The 16,397-nt window shown below is 41.6% G+C and overlaps 2 protein-coding genes across 2 annotated transcripts; one reads left to right on the top strand and one right to left on the bottom strand.

Annotated features, from left to right (window-relative positions):
* The first annotated feature begins 1,178 nt into the window (after positions 1 to 1,178).
* gpr63 (G protein-coupled receptor 63) lies at positions 1,179 to 2,773 on the top strand. The gene has a single exon (XM_067242146.1). It carries the CDS (start codon positions 1,179 to 1,181, stop codon positions 2,415 to 2,417), a length of 1,239 nt encoding a protein of 412 aa, XP_067098247.1. The 3' UTR covers positions 2,418 to 2,773.
* Positions 2,774 to 5,014: 2,241 nt separating this feature from the next.
* Positions 5,015 to 11,304, bottom strand: ufl1 (UFM1-specific ligase 1). Its single transcript, XM_067241619.1, has 19 exons — positions 11,069 to 11,304; positions 10,602 to 10,747; positions 10,478 to 10,506; positions 10,248 to 10,342; positions 10,023 to 10,137; positions 9,685 to 9,815; positions 9,528 to 9,586; positions 9,267 to 9,413; positions 8,943 to 9,118; positions 8,656 to 8,835; positions 8,109 to 8,235; positions 7,761 to 7,883; positions 7,429 to 7,549; positions 6,596 to 6,762; positions 6,356 to 6,486; positions 6,165 to 6,245; positions 5,948 to 6,033; positions 5,634 to 5,814; positions 5,015 to 5,496 (listed from the first exon to the last, which is right to left on the bottom strand). Exons 1-19 carry the CDS (start codon positions 11,143 to 11,145, stop codon positions 5,293 to 5,295), a joined length of 2,376 nt encoding a protein of 791 aa, XP_067097720.1. The 5' UTR covers positions 11,146 to 11,304; the 3' UTR covers positions 5,015 to 5,292.
* Between the last annotated feature and the right edge of the window lie 5,093 nt (positions 11,305 to 16,397).

Below are 16,397 nucleotides of genomic sequence, written 5' to 3'. Positions count from 1 at the left end.
TAAGCTGTATTGGCGGATACAAATCTGGTGTTTCCTAGTCTATCATTCTTTCATGTTGATCTTAATAAAAACAGGTTATTTGCCTCCTTTCAGTGGTTGGGAGATTTTTGACTGTGTTTTGAAATGTTGAAATGGATAGATATACTCCCAGCCATGTTTCAGACAGACTGTCAATACATTTTTATTCCTGCAGTGGGCAAATTAAAGACATTGAAATACATCCAATTGAATATTTTGTGTGCCAGTCTAATAATAATCCCTTCATCGCTGTCTTTTCAACCCACGTCCGTGGACTAAAATTAGAAGAGAGAGAGAGAACAAATGACAAAATACAATGAACAATTTAAATGTCGCAGTCAAAGAGTGAACTCCATACAATGTAGAAGCACATCCTCTAAAGCCAATGCACTTCACCAGAGGGCAAATGGTTAAAACATTTACTGTGTGACATTTGCTGTGTTGCCATTGTAAATGATACCAGCAGGTCTGAAACAACAGTGTTCAGTGTTTATACAAGTGATAAGCTTTTTACTGCAGTCTTCACCTGTCCCCAGATGAACATTGGCTTCTGATCCGTGACAGCGTGACATATCTCTCCATTCGCTGTTTCAATGTTGAATAATTCAGATTTACAGGGATCTTTGTGATTTTAAACCAAAGTCCTGTAGCATTCAATCGTTCTTTTCTCTGTTGAAAGATATGAACCACAGAATGTGCCTGGACGGTGCTCTTGTTTGAAGTACTTAATTAATGACTTATCTAGGTTGTTTTTATGTGTGGTAGTGTGGGTGTTGTGTGGTAGTGTGTGTGCTGAAGTTGCAATGGAACTGGGACATTCCTCATCCTGAAGCGACTGATTTACTACAACCCTGATGATTTTTACCAGGATGATAAATTATATAATGGAATTTTAAGACTGCAGACATGTTTTTATATTTTGACAAATTGTATTGCATATATTATAAACAAAAATACATTTTAAAACACTTAAGAGGTGTGCAAAGGAATAAAGACGTGTGTTTCTTTGAGATCTCTTGGTGATTTCGTAATTTCTTTCTCCTCAGGATCATTCATGCGTAGGAAGATGCTGGCTTCCTTGGTCCAGCTTGGAGAACCTGCACTTGAGGCATGTTTGGTGAGAGAGCTCTTGTGATGATGCCTGCTCATCCGGGGGAAGAATGGTCTACTCCACTATCATTCACCCTGTGGAGGCCAGGGAGACCAACGCTAGCCTCTGCTGCTGGGTCACAGTGGGGCTGCTGAACCTCTCAGAGCAGCTGCTCCAGGGCCGGCAGCAGGACATGGAGAATGTCTCTCTGGGCTCTGGAGCCCCTCTGCAGCCGGTCACACCCACCACCGAGGCCCTGGAGAGAGTGCAGGGTGTGAGCGTGCCTCTCCAGGTGTTCTTCTGCACCGTCATCGTCTCCATCTTGCTGGTGGCCCTGCTGGGAAACGTGGTGGTCTGCCTGATGGTCTACCAGCGCTCTGCCATGCGCTCAGCCATCAACATCCTGTTGGCCAGTCTGGCCTTCGCTGACATGATGCTGGCCATCCTCAACATGCCCTTCGCCCTGGTCACAGTGATCACCACGCACTGGATCTTCGGGGATGTCTTCTGCAGGGTGTCGGCCATGTTCTTCTGGCTCTTCGTCATGGAGGGTGTGGCTATACTGCTTATAATAAGTATAGACAGGTTCCTTATAATAGTCCAGAAACAAGACAAGCTGAGCCCTCACAGGGCCAAGGTGCTCATAGTGATTACCTGGACCCTCTCTCTTTGTTTGTCCTTCCCTCTGGCCATAGGTCATCCATCCCTTCAGATCCCATCCAGGGCCCCTCAGTGCGTGTTTGGCTACACTAGTCATCCAGGGTACCACGCCTATGTGCTGGTCCTGATGCTGGTCTTCTTCTTCATCCCCTTCATGGTCATGCTGTACACCTTCATGGGGATCCTGAACACTATCCGCCACAACGCGATCCGCATCCACAGCCACCCAGACAGCATCTGCCTGAGCCAGGCCAGCAAGTTGGGCCTGATGAGCCTGCAGAGGCCCTTCCAGATGAAGATAGACATGAGCTTTAAGACGCGTGCCTTCACCACCATCCTCATCCTGTTCTCTGTGTTTACGGTGTGCTGGGCTCCGTTTGCTGCTTACAGCCTGGTGTCGACATTCAGCAGCGGCTTCTACCTGAAGGACACTTTCTTTGAAATTAGCACGTGGCTCCTTTGGTTGTGCTACCTCAAGTCGGCCCTCAACCCTCTTATCTACTACTGGCGGATTAAGAAGTTCCGCGACGCCTGCCTTGATATGATGCCCAAGTACTTTAAGTTTCTCCCTCAGTTACCAGGGCACACTAAGAGGAGGATCCGGCCCAGCGCTGTATACGTGTGTGGGGAGCACCGCTCTGTGGTTTAACACTGGACTAGGAAGACATACACTTCACTGCCAAAAAAAGGATAATAAAGTATAATTTCGCCTTTTTTTTTCATCTGCTCTCGCTCGCCTTTCAAATCAAGATGAGTTGTGATATTGCTGTTTGACTACAACAGTACAATTTTTGCTGTGTAGAATTTGTTTACAAAGCATGTACATTAACAGCTTAAGTGGTTTTGAATATTGTCACATTCAGACAGCCAGTGTACATTTTGTCATTGGTATTTCTATTTAAATGTTTTGTATGTGCCTATTAATTAGTCTATGCCAGTCAGAATGCTGCTATATCTGGTGAAAAACGTGCAATTTCAGTGTACTGTACTTAACTGTAATAAAAAGTAGACATTTCTTACCTTAACAGTCTTGTGTGATTACTTCTGGTTATGTTAACTCATGTTTGGTTTACTTCTGTCTTCTCATGGACATTCTGACTCAATTATAATGAATGTTTCTTAGAGCATTAATAAAATATCCCTCCTTGAAAACCGATTATTTTCATGGTCAGATTGATATGCATAACTTGAATGGTGAAAATTCTCTGGATTTGTATTTAAAAAAAACTTTTTGAAATTATGTCCTTGAATCATTATTGCCTAACTGTTTTGACTGTAAGAAGTTGTCAAAGTTTTAATATTTTGAGGCAGTACGAGTTTTACATACAATGAGGCAGTTTTGTTTAAGCCAAGTGTTTGTTTTTTTTCCAATACAGGCTTAGCATTAATTAGTATTTGGATCACAAATGGTTTGTCTTAACTCAGAGGTACAAAACATCCTGTGTTTTTCTCCCCTGAGGGGCTGTGCATGGAAGACATATTTCCAGTGTGCATTAATGCATGATGTCCCTGTAAGCTAATTTCCATAAGTCTGCCTTTTCTGCCTCAGAAAATCCCATGCTTTAATATTGCATTGGTCACACCTGTTACAAAATACCATGTTGAATATGGAAAGGGTGGAGGAAGACTATTAGTAGTCATATCTGGTGATGATGCACTATTTTGGGAGGTTTATTCTGTTTGATGTGCAAAACAGGTTTTGGATATTGGATTGGAATTCTGCTTGCATTTGACTGGGATGGATAGTAAACAGGTCATTAGATGAGCTTTCAAAGCTTTGTATTTTTATGTCATGTTAAAAGACACATGAAAGCTGAGGTAATCTCTGATGACACATGGGAGACATCAAGAGCAACTGAGGTTGCAGACTGGCTCCAACATCACCCTAAACTGATGACTGGGAAAGGTCAGTGGATTATTAGATGGTCGTAATTTAACCTCAAAGAGACTGGGCTTGCTGGTGTTTTGCAACCTGACCAGGTCCACTTAGATAAAGATAACTCAAATGAATTCACTGTTGGGCTACGGTGATTCTTTTCAGCTTCGCGCATATAAAAGATGGTGCTCTTAATCAGCTTCCTCTATGGAATTCATTACTCTGCCTGCGGTGACTAATGAGCGTGCCTAGGGCTTTGAAGCTCACTTTAATCATAGCTTAGAACATTATTACTAAGCAACAGCAACTTGGGGGTGTCTCAAGTGATGCGGTGTGAGGACGGTAGATGTGCTATTATCGAGTTTGGAGGGTTTTCTTCTTAAAGACAAACGTGCATTTAATACGGTAACAGTTCCTCAGTCAAAATAGACAACGGTCATTGTAATCGTTCGTGCTGCAGCCCCGGTGAACAGTACGCCTAGACCTAACTACACGCCAGAGATGGCAAACGTACACACAGTGAAATGTATATTTCACACAAGTGGAAGTAGGCTACAGATACTCATGTTTAAAAAGACTGGTAAAAGTTGAAGTACTGACTACGCTTCAATCAAGTTAAATAAGTATGGGCTATGCATTCTCCTACTTACTGTAGGCGGGTCCATTACAGACAGCGGCTAGACCTACAGTAAATTGACCCCAATAACCAAACTCTGCTGTAGATGTAACAACGATATCCCATTACATGCTTGTCCAGGTATCAGACATTGATTTTAAGGCCTAGTAAGAGGCCATATACTAGTAGAGGGGAGATAAATAATACGGTTCTCACAAGACTGCTCCAGACAGTGCCATCTCACAGTTTCCATGGCAATGTGAGGCACGTGCCTGTGTATACCTCCTTGTCCTCTGTTGATGCAGTAAGAGGCTGTATGAAATGTATACATTATAGGCCACCCACTCGTGTGGCAGTGCGGTTAATTATCTCCACAGAAAAACAGCTTCCAGGCAATTGTTCAGAAACAGAGATGAACAATACGTTCAAGCCTTTTGATGAAACGTCACTGTTGAGATGATTATGTAATGAGGCAACGTAAATCGTTTATTTTATTTCCTGAATATTTTGTAACTTTTTATTTAGAGTTTACTTTCATTGTTGGGGGGGATGGGGAAGTTACATACCTATAATAACCATTCCCTGCCAGGTAAGCATCATCTTTTGTAATGAGTAGCCTACTTGTCTCCTGTGAAGGGCACTAGTGATATTTAAAGTAATGCTCAAGAACATAAAAATAATGATATAGTTGTCGTCTAGTTGTTGTCAGTCAATATTCCACAAAAAACAGATGCATGGACACATTGATGGGGTCCAGTTTTTTTAAACATTTTATTTAATCTTTAGTGACATTATTACCTCACTGAGGATTTTCATGTTAATTATGACAAGAAACATCCCACAAAGGAATTTAGAGGACATTTTAAATGACTGGGCCATTAACATTTCTCAATGATACCATGTAATATTTTCATATATTTTTTCCTATAGAGAACAGTTAAAACAGTTAACAATTTTTTTCTGTTAAGACAACCTTTGAATGATTCAACGTGATCATTCATTTGCAACATTTCTGTCACGACACAGGTTCGGTCACTCCTCTGTGGGGGCAGTCTTTTTCGGAGTGATGACCAGATCTTTCACTTCCGCCACAAGCCCCACCAACTCCTTCTGGATAGCCTGTGCCTCGTCCCCCTCCTCTGGGTGGTCCCCCTGGCTACCTCCCTGGCCCTGATCCTGGCCCACCAGCTGCTTGACCACCAGCACCTGACATCTGGACAGCAGCCTTTGCTGCTCCTGAAACACAACACCAAAGGAAACCCAAAACGTCAAAACCACCAAACAGAAACACAATCCAAATGCTTGGGTGCTACGGAAGCTGAAGGTTTGCTACTCAGACAGACAGACAGACAGACGGGACGGGGGGTTCGTACGTCAGGTATGCGTCCGGTGAGGGTCCCGATGATCTGGGGAACGCAGCGTCCGGGGGCGTGCAGCATGCAGCTGGTGCTGCCCTGGAACAGGAGCACGCTGGCCAGGTGCAGCACCAGGGCGGGGTCGTCCGAGTCCTTCAGCTGCTCCACCAGAGCCTGCCTGTGCATGAACAGAGCCTGTCTGAGGGGGGGAGAGTGCACACAGTCAACACAGCGGAGCCTCAGACACGGCCATGGAGGATAAGAGGGATACATCTGTTTAAGTATGGATGCGTTTGATCTGAATAACATTTCCTCACAGCGTTCAGTTTTACCTCTCTTTTTTCTTGTCTATTTTCTTCAGCATGAATCCACACACCTCTGCAGAAGTTTCTAAATTGGTTAGAAAATCTTCAACTGACTAGAGGGAGGGGGGAAAAATACATTGATTAGAGGAAAGTACATTCAGCTGTAGATATGTCAAGTACTGTTCGTCAATACTTAAAGATCCATGGGCATTCTGCAACTTTCACAACTGAATGTTGTGCTCACTTTGCCATTCAAGCAGTTGTGCAGCTTCATCAAAGGTGCTCTGGTTTCCTCTTGCAGCTTTCCCAGGATCTTCGCTCTAACCTACAGGGAAAAGACACATGGAATAAGAATGTGTCCACAGCCTTGCCAAGACCGCCAACTAGCTCTGCTAGGATGGCGAGGGTGAGGAGGGTGTCACGGGGAGAGCTGACCTCATTGGTGATGGAGCTTGGGCTTTCTGCAGACATCATGAGTTCTGCTGCCAGGAAGTTCACCAGGATGTTGGTGACATCTGTACACACGGTCTTCAGGATGTGCTTCACTATAGTGAGCTGGGTCTCATCTGTGCGATCAAAGCATTTCAGGTGATGTTTACGTTTGGGGATATTTCGGTTCACGTTCACGTCGATAACGGGAGTTTTTCCGTACCCTGCCCTTAAAGATTCACCAACCTGAGAAGAACTTGGTCCCTTTTTCAAAGAGTCGGATGTTGTTGTACAGGTTGGCCAGCTCCTCCTGCAGCTCCTTCACGCTCCTCTTCTTCGTGGGTCCAGACGGGGAGCAGGTGGAGGACAGGAACACGGCCCGCATCACTTCCTGATAAGTCTTCTTCAAAGGCCTGAAACAGAACCACACACAGCTAAGGCACATGATGCTGAAAGGCAGGCACACTGACTTTTAGGAGAAGGGCATTGATGAAGATTAACAGTGTATAACTAACAACCCGTTTCTCACAAGGGGAGGCAGACAACAGTAGGAGTGATCAACATTAAGGCTTGTCCGATTGTCCAGGACAAGTAAAAATACTTGTAGGGACAAGTACAATGAAGACTGAACTTGCCCAAACAGACAAGCAAAAAAAATAAATAAATAAATAAATAAAATACTTTCTTAGTATCAGTGCAAGCAAAAATATAAATTGTCTTTCTATAATGCAACTACAGTCTGACATTTAATGAATCCTCACATTTATGAATGGATCCACGCGTTCTACTGCTCGTGCCGTGAATGTAGCCCGCCGGCACCAATCGTGTCCTCGCGAATATATCAACTTTAAGTCTCTTAACTTATTCAGATTTAAATCAGTCAGCCGTTATAAAATCAGTTATAAAATAACATTGATCAATTCTTTTTTATACGTTAGCAAATATTTTAGTTTTGGACAAGTACATGTTGGTGTTGGACAAGTAAAAATATGTCTAACTTGACCGAAGGACAAGTGGCCCAAAAAATTTATGTCAACCCCTGAATAACCACTCATAGTCAGCTTAATAGGGACTTGTACCTTATTAACTGTTCTGCCAGTTCAGACAAGATGTCTTCAGGGCAGTCACAAACCCGCTCTTCTAAGACAGCTGCAATCTCCTCCGCTGTCATAAACCCTACCTCTGTCTGTTTGTTACGATCTGCAAAAGAGTTACACAAAATGTAATTAGACTCCAGAGGAACTAAACCTCCCTTTGTCTTCTGATGACAGGATTAATAACCTAAGGGAGTAACATTTGCCAAAGCAGCCATTAAGAACTTGTTACAGTGTTCTGGCTTAACAAGCTCACATTCTCTGTCATTAGGTCACTGATAACACACAGCAGCAATGTCAAAGAGCTTCTGTCGTACTCTGCTGGGTGACTGCTGTTTCTTCATCACTGTCATCGTCCCTCTTGCCCTTTTTCTTGGTCTTTCGTATCCGGATCTCTCTGGCATTGCCGCCTCCACCACCTTTTACACTGCCGCTGCCCTCTGAAAACCAACAAATGTGACATGTGCTAGGAAAAAGGTCAGCTTTTCATCCATCTTCAAATCACGCTAGGATGCAAACTTTTTATTTATTTTTTATAACTTAATAATCTTCATTTGTCAGCAAAGTATGCGTTAGGAGTGGCAGAGTTCAACCAAAATAGTCCACAATGCCAATGGCACAGAAAGATAAAGGATGAGGGGAATCTAGAAATAGGTCATCTCTACCTGTGGCCTTTTTCCGTCTCTCCGCCTCCCTCTTCTCTTTTTTGGAAGTGGTTGTGCCCTCGCTTACTACAGACGACTGCTTGAGATCCTCTTCGGTTATCAGGAACACAGGGTTGTTCTTCACCTCCTGAAAGACCGCCGGGTTGCTTTTTTGTGAACTTTATCACGTCGGATTATTACGTCAATAATACAACAATATAGGGATGCTCATTTTGAAAATCGATGCTCGTTAACTACCATTAAACGACAATATTTAACCCATTTAAAAAAATTCCATTAAAACACACAACACAGAACAAGCCTACAATTACTTTGCTGCCACTCAACGAAAACGGAGGTTGCCAAAGTACCTAAAAGTCACGGTAGTCACGACTATTATTATTATCACTAGGGGAGGTGAAAAGTTGCTAAATCTTGCAACACTGTCACTAAATTGGCAAAACTGTTAAACCGATAAAACCGCTAGTATTAACATGTCAACATTTGTATTGTCGGTTAACGGTTAATTATGAGCATCCCTACAATACCATAATATAACCAGGCCTACCTTCTGGGCTTTATGCTGCATGGCCTCCTCAAAGAGGGAGAGACAGTTGCTAATGAATTTCTCACTGACGACCACAGTGCCTCCCAGCACTCGGGCAGAGGAGTGAACGTTGGTGTTTCTCATGGCCTGGTTGATCAAAATGCCTATGTCCTCGTCAGACAGACAGCTGGGCAACATGGACTACAACAAAAGAGAAAAAGATGGCGAGCTGGTCAGTTGAAAATCCGATTCGTCAGCCTAATGTGACTCCTTAAAGAAACGTCAACAAGTTAAGTTGGGCAACGGACCTGCACGTCAGTCCAGGTGGCTGAGTTGACCGCCTCCTCCACAGAGGCTTCCACCTGGTCCACGATGACCTGGCCCACACACACGGCCCTCAGGAACAGCAGCTTGCTCGACTTGAAACGCTTCCTGATGTAGGTCGCTGGCTCAGGGATCCCAAGCCTGATCAAGGCATCGAACTCTGAGCGGATTAAAATAAAAAGAAGAAAATATGAGAAACATAGAAAGATCGTCGGTGTGACTGACCTCAGTCAGGAAGACGTGACTGTAATGAATATTTAAACAATTTGGACAAAATTCATTTATGCAATCCTGTTAGATGTGAGTACCTAAATAACCGTTCTGCCTGAGGAAGGAGTCCACCCATGAGTTCTGGGTTTTAGAGTAGATGTCGGGAATATAAACGGCTTTATCCTGCCTGCCTCCCACCACTGTGCCTTTCAGTCGGCCCGTGTTCACCAGCTCCTCCAAGACAGCTGGGAAACCACCAACAAAACATGTTCAACCAAGGTTTTCTGGCACATACAAAAGGCTCATGAAATATAATTTCCGAAACATATATACCCCACAAGACAACTAGACCTGCTTACAATATAAGAGATGTTCCTGGAAACCGAATGTTCCAATCATGCTACTGACTGGTGTTGGCCTGCAGTCAAAGACATGACACATAAGGTTATGTTACAAACTTAAAAGTGTAGGTTAAGATAATACAACAGCAGATACAAGCCAATATGTATACTCTACCTTGTAACTGCACTGAACAGCCCCCGAATGCGAGCTTTGTGGCGTGATACAAAAGCTGGGGTGAATATCACACCCCTATTATACTGATCCATCTCGCCTTCTATTATCTTCCCAAGGCGTTTGGACAATTCCTAGGAGACACAGATAAAAAAAAGTTATAATAATGAAACGTTGATGAATGAGCTGGAGAAGCAAGAACAGACCAGAGACATTAAACAGAATATGAAAGGATGCGTATGACTTCAGGGTATGTATCTGTGCATTGTAGTTCAAGTACTTGCAAACAGGCTCATTTTCTTGAAAGAAGTGGCACATGACACAATAGTTAATTGACTCACCTCAGTCAGAAAATCCCCTGGTAGGTCATAGGCCTTACATAGTTCAGCTATACTCATCATTCCAGCCTCCTGCAGTTTATCGTTCAATTCCTCAGCCAGACGATCCAGGTATGTCCTGGAAGCAAGTGAACACATAAACATCTTGGGCAGACAATCATTCACAATCATTCATAACTTAATTGAGAGGAAATTGTTCTGATGCTTTTCACATCCAGAAACACTTACACATCTATGAGCTGTCCCAACACAAGTTGAACACTATCCGATCTTGCTATGTCACTGGCTCTGCTTTCAACATGGACCCAGTCAACATTAATAATCTGCAAACAATCACAAATAAAAGGTAATTATTTTACTGCAATGACACACGTAATGTGAAACCTAAAACGTAAGAATCTTATTTAAGTTTTACATAGATAAACAAATAATATATACATATACAACTGCTGACACACCTTCTGCAGGTCGACAATGTTGATGCGGCCTAAAATAAGAGGAAGAAAAAAGATTGTTATTGCCACAATAACAATTGTGGCAATACGTATTATCATCAAGAGTTGGTAACGACTGAGTACAGACCTCCGTGGACATAAAGCTCATCGCGAATTTCCCTGCTGATCTGAGTCGGGGTGATATATTCTTTTCCATCAAGTGTGTGCACCACATCCAACTTTTTCTCTTCCACAAGTTTGGCAATAATTTCAATGCAATTCCTCTCTGACAGCCTGTGGACATCGAGAACATGCTCCTTTGACACTAGGTTGCAGTTGACTTGTCAACTCGACTGGGGACATCGTTAGCCTAACTAGCAGCTGTTAGGTTTGATATGCTTGAGCAAAATATAAATCTGCTCTACATTATGGGGAATTTGGTTAACCAGGTAGCATGCTACCACATACATTCGGATTACAGATTAACGACATGCCTACTATTGGAATGACACTTATTTGATGCTAGCTAGATAAGCTAATATAAACATGACTACTTAGCAAGCTAGCATGTGTACAAGTACTTTGTAATGTAGCTAGTTCGTTGGCGCTACCTACCTCTGTATAGTGTCTGCAAACTGTGCTCTCTGGAAATCGGCTGCAAGTCGTCGGATTTCTTCCCAGGCCTCTGCCATTGTTGATAATTGTCTATAAATTACCGTTTGATGAAAATGGAGAAGCTAAGATAGAATGCTACAACAGATATAGTAAATTGAGTAGTTGACAGCGACAACATCACACATTCGTCTACTTAGTTAGCTAGCTAGGCTACCTAAACCAACGCTAGTTCTCAACTAACCACACGTCAACATAACTGCAACGTAGTACGGAAAGCGACGAGGTCCAAATAAGCTTCTAGTTTAAAGCTTGTAGGTGACATTAATGGACACTAGAGAGCGGTAAAGGACAGTCAAAAGAGAGAGGTTATCACGGCGTTGTCTGAAGATACAGCAGTAATGAACTCGATGCACTTTCATGACAGCATCAGATTCTGAGCACAATTTTATAAATCCCAGAGCAATTGCTTTGAGTACAAGTATGCAACACAGATATTGCCAATGCAACGAGAATAAATGACAGGTAGTATAAGACAGATATTATCAGAGAAAAACATTTAAAGAAAAATGTAGGCTTTTATATTGCAGGAAATTCAAATGTCTGTTCCTTGCCCTTTCTCTCTATTTTCTTCTTTTGGCACATAAGTACTCTGGTGCCATTGCAAAAAATATATAATATAAATCATTTTCAGTTGTATTATTATAACTTTAAAATGGTCAAAATATTCTGGCAAAATGTAGGCCTACTGCAAACCGCTAACTACCGTGGTTAGATTTAAGCAAATTGTAAAAACTAGATTAGTAAAACTAAAACAACCATCCTTTAATTCATATGCCTCTTGGAATCCCTATATATTTAATTGTAACTTGTTTAACTACATGCTCTTATGTTTCTTCCCATTGGCACTTTTCACAATGTACTAGCCTATGCTTCATGTTTTGGCTACCCACAATGTGTTGGGGCTATCTTGTTGTTTATGATCACTGACCTATGCACTTTTTGTAAAGCTCTCTTTTGGAAGTCGCTTTGGATAAAATCGTATGCTAAATGACTACATATAAATGTATAAGCTACAAAATTGTTGAGCTGACTGGTTGCGTTGCAGATTTGCAAAATGGTTCATGAAGTGTGCCTATGGTGCAGACCAGAAACAACAGCAAGATATTATTACGCCATCGTAACAGAAACAGCAAGTGTGTAGCCTATAAGGCCTCGTTGCTATTTATATACTTAGAGCACCTTTTTTGCAGTTAATGTCTGTGCATGTTTTTTCAAAAGCCCACACTTGATTGAAAAAAGAAAGAAAGAAAAAAAACAGCATTTTCCTCAAGTATTGTTTTTTGTCAACCCTCTAAAAAGTATGTCAAGACCATAGATGTGGATTGTCAATGATCAAATACCTCAGAGCACCTTCAAGCTCTAAATCTGAACATTTAATAAACAAGAAACATGTTTGATATGCTGCATTTCCCTCAGGGAGGGACGAGAGTTCAATCTCATTCTGAACATCAAAGCAATTCTCTCTTTTCTTTATGCATTGCTACTCTTTCAAAAGATTAGGCCAAGTTTCCTCAGCAATTTAGAAATTATGAGAGTGCCTCCTTGTAATGTAATCAAATTGAGGTGCATGAGTAAACACTTTCAACTTAGCACTGTAGCTGTGAATAGTCTGTTTCTATGAGTTCAAACAGTTGTACTTCAGATACTGTCAGTAATAATAGCCCCAGATATATTGCTTTGAAGATTAAGTAGAACATGCAGCTTATGCTTGTTAAGATAAAGATGGTTTGTCATCTTTAAAGCTTTTATAACAGTCCCAGAAGCCATAGCTCATATTTTAAGAATAATATCCTTCTCCAATGAACTTTTCAGATGAATACAACATGTATGCCTAGTGTTCAACTCCAATGTATAGACCCAGCTCCACACCAAACATTCCTACTGATGCCACTTGTTGTGACTCTTCAGTGACACCAAGGATTTCTTGAGAGGATCACTGGGTCCTAAACAAGAAAAAAGTAGTTATCAGTCTGTGCCAGAGCCCATAGGAGTCTGTTTAGTCTGTTGTCTTCATGAGGGAAAAAAGTAAGCAATGCAGATGTGCTCAAATGGCATTTGGTTTCTTCAAAGGCATACCACAAGAATGAAAAGCATTATATAGTGCAATTCTTCTGCAAGTCTCCACGCCATCATTTGTAATGAGAAAATCATCCTAACCTGCTACAGCAGGTGTTCGGAAAGGATGGTACTTAGTAGTGAAAGACTTAGGCAGAAGATAACATAGCAGAACCAGCATGAAAGAGCTAGGACAAGTGGGACAGGATCTTCTCCTGGTTTTTGGTGATGGATAATTATGACTGCATAGTGTTTTTCACTGCCTCCCTGTCGCTAAACATTGATTCGAATTCAAATTCTGTTCTAAATATAGCAATGCCACATATCTTGCCAGAGTACAGCATATTAATATTTTGATTTTGGCGTTCATGAAGCAAATTCCCTTTGATCAGGACCCCTTTTACTGATGTGTGTGCGTAAGGCAGCTGAACATTGTGCAATCATTGAGCTGGCAACACCAGAAATAGAGCTAAGTGAGCAACAGTGAGTGGGGGAGATGAAGATAGAGACAGCCAGAGCAAGAGACAGCCGTTCTTACATGGGATCCCATCACTGCAGTGCTTTCGTATTGCAATCTCTTATTACCGCATATCTCAATCAGGATTTTTTTTCCAGATAGAAAATAAATCCATTAATTCACCCAAACAATTCTCTGCTGTAAAGGTAAAGCATTTAAACAAATCCATTTAAACAAAGCCTATCCAGTTGGGTTGGATATACAGTATTTGAGTTATTCATGTGTCATTCTTGGTCCTTGGGTGAAATGTCAAACTGCCGCACATCAGAAGATTTGCTTGAATTCAGGCAGGCATTGCCCACAGCAGGGAGCTAGAGCTGCTGCTTAACTTTTCATTGGGTGACAGGAGGTTAATAAGGATGTGGTCCGAAGATAGGCCCCATGGTACCAGGTATACTATCACTCTACACAAACTCCTTGAACCTCAAACCTCCTTGAGAGCTCCGTATGACAGGATGCGCCGTGGATCGCACCCTAAACCCACACAGATCTAATCATGTCAGCAAATTATTCTGAGACAGCCTTACTCAGCAAAGGGTGTTGCATATGCCCATGGCTTCACACTGTTCAAATTTTTCTGTAACACCATTTTTTGGGGGTTGAGAACGTATAGATGGAGAGAGAGACAGAGAGAGAGATAGAGAGACACAGAGAGAGAGAGAGAGAGAGAGAGAGAGAGAGAGAGAGAAAGTTTCAAGCTTTTCCAGATAATTGTAAAATCATAAACAGTTTCTGATTAGCATGTAACTGGACTTTAATATTTATTATTTTATTCCATAAAGATTTCCCCAACTGATTATTAAGATGGTGTGACTCATGACCTTGCAGTTACATAAATACATACATAAGTAATACAATTCAATAAGAGTAGGAAGTGGTTTATTCTTGGTGGGCCTCAACTCCCTCAACCAATCATGAAAAGAGCACATTTACATCAGTGACTGTTGCTCACATTGACATTTGAGATGTTTGACATTTGAGATATACTGCATTAGACATAGCCTCTCAAAGATAGACTTCAGTTTTTTTTCATAAACAGAATAACAGTAGGTTAAAATGTGGCCTCTGCTAAGATAATATATTCTCAAGCTTGTGGTTAAAATGCCTGTAAATAGATTTTAAAGCTGTCTTGCCAAGAAGGATTGAGAGGAGTCATTGAGGGAGACATTCGCATACTGAGCCAAGTGAATGTCTTCAAGTACACCTGATTCACATGAACTCATTATCGAAGTTATCGATGGCAGTCCATCATTCTGTGTCTTTAACAGCAGCTTCGTCACATCATAGACTGAGACCCCCCCCCCACGCACACACACACACACACACACACAAAGTGGAGGCGGAGGGATTCAACTTCTCTTCTTTGTTGCTCGCAGGGTTTCCCAGGGAGTGTGAAAAGTTCATTTAGATTTATCACCAAAAAAAGCAGGAACAAAGAATAAAGCTAAACCATCTCTACTGGGACTCGTACTACTACTAAATTTGCATAAAGGTCTGCACATCAAAGTACCCGATGCCCTTTTTAAAATATTAATGTGTAGCTTGTTTCAAGCTCCCTGACTGCTTTGTAGCAGCTCCTATCAAAGGCAGAGGAAAGCAGAGAGAGGAGAATCTGGACGTGGGTCTCTGTGAGCTCCTGGTCCACTCTCTCCCCCTTTCCCATTGGTCAGCTCATCAGTTCCTTCCTTTGCCTTCAGGCTCGACGGACTGTCTTTGAAAGCTATTCAGTGGACCACCCGTGCCTTATCTCTCATGAGAAAATTAAGCTGACGAGTTGTAGCTGGAGAGGGGTGTGAGAGTAAATGTGTGGAGGGAGATGTTTTCCTGTGCTGTAGTCCCTGGATGGCCTTTTAACAAACACAGGTAAAGTGCTGCAGTTGCAGTTCTGCCGAGTCAGCTTGTCTTGGGGATAAATTGCTTATGTTTCAAAGTTGTTTAAAAGTCTCTGATTTTGGTAACATACAGTACTTGATGTTATTTACATGTATTTTGACGTATTGTCACTTAAGAGACAGATGATTGTTACTTATTGTGCGTATGTGTGTGTGAGCCTAGTTTTGTCCTCACATATGCTCAGAGAAATGTGTAATAAATCAAATTAAAAAGTAATACCTCCATTGTGTTGCAACCCAAAACCAATTTGGACCATTTATCATTCAATACAATTGGCCATTTATCAAGTCCTATTGTAGGTTGAGCAATATTTTGAAATGGACAAAATTCAGGGCTTGTGTGAAAGAAGGTGAACCTCATTTTAATGAATGTAAATTTTGGGTTTTTTGGAAATTTCTCATGAATAATATTGTTGTGAAAATGACAACATCTAAATCATATTGATTAATGTTGTTATTGGTGTATTCCATGGTTTAGAAAGAAGGGGTTCTTAGGGAAATGTATACAGCATATATACATGTTCATATACACACAGTACAATGAAGCACTCATTTAGCACATGTTGTACTTGTACAGTAAATGAATGAAATTGACCTCAAATGGTTAAACTGACTGGTCGGCAGTGAAGTTTCCATATTTATAATTAATGTAATGATCCAACAGTCAGATAGCATGTGCATTGAGGATACTATTTAATTCAGTGCTTCTTTGAACAAGCCACATGTTGGATCAAACAACTCTAGCCCACGACAGAAGCTTTGCTGAGTGCTGAGTAAATATATTGGGGGTTTACCCTTAAAGGTA

Source organism: Osmerus mordax, chromosome 8, assembly GCF_038355195.1.
Source record: "Osmerus mordax isolate fOsmMor3 chromosome 8, fOsmMor3.pri, whole genome shotgun sequence".
Classification (NCBI taxonomy): domain Eukaryota; kingdom Metazoa; phylum Chordata; class Actinopteri; order Osmeriformes; family Osmeridae; genus Osmerus; species Osmerus mordax.
Note: the sequence above shows the minus strand (reverse complement) of the source record. Positions and strands in the feature narration are given on the sequence as shown.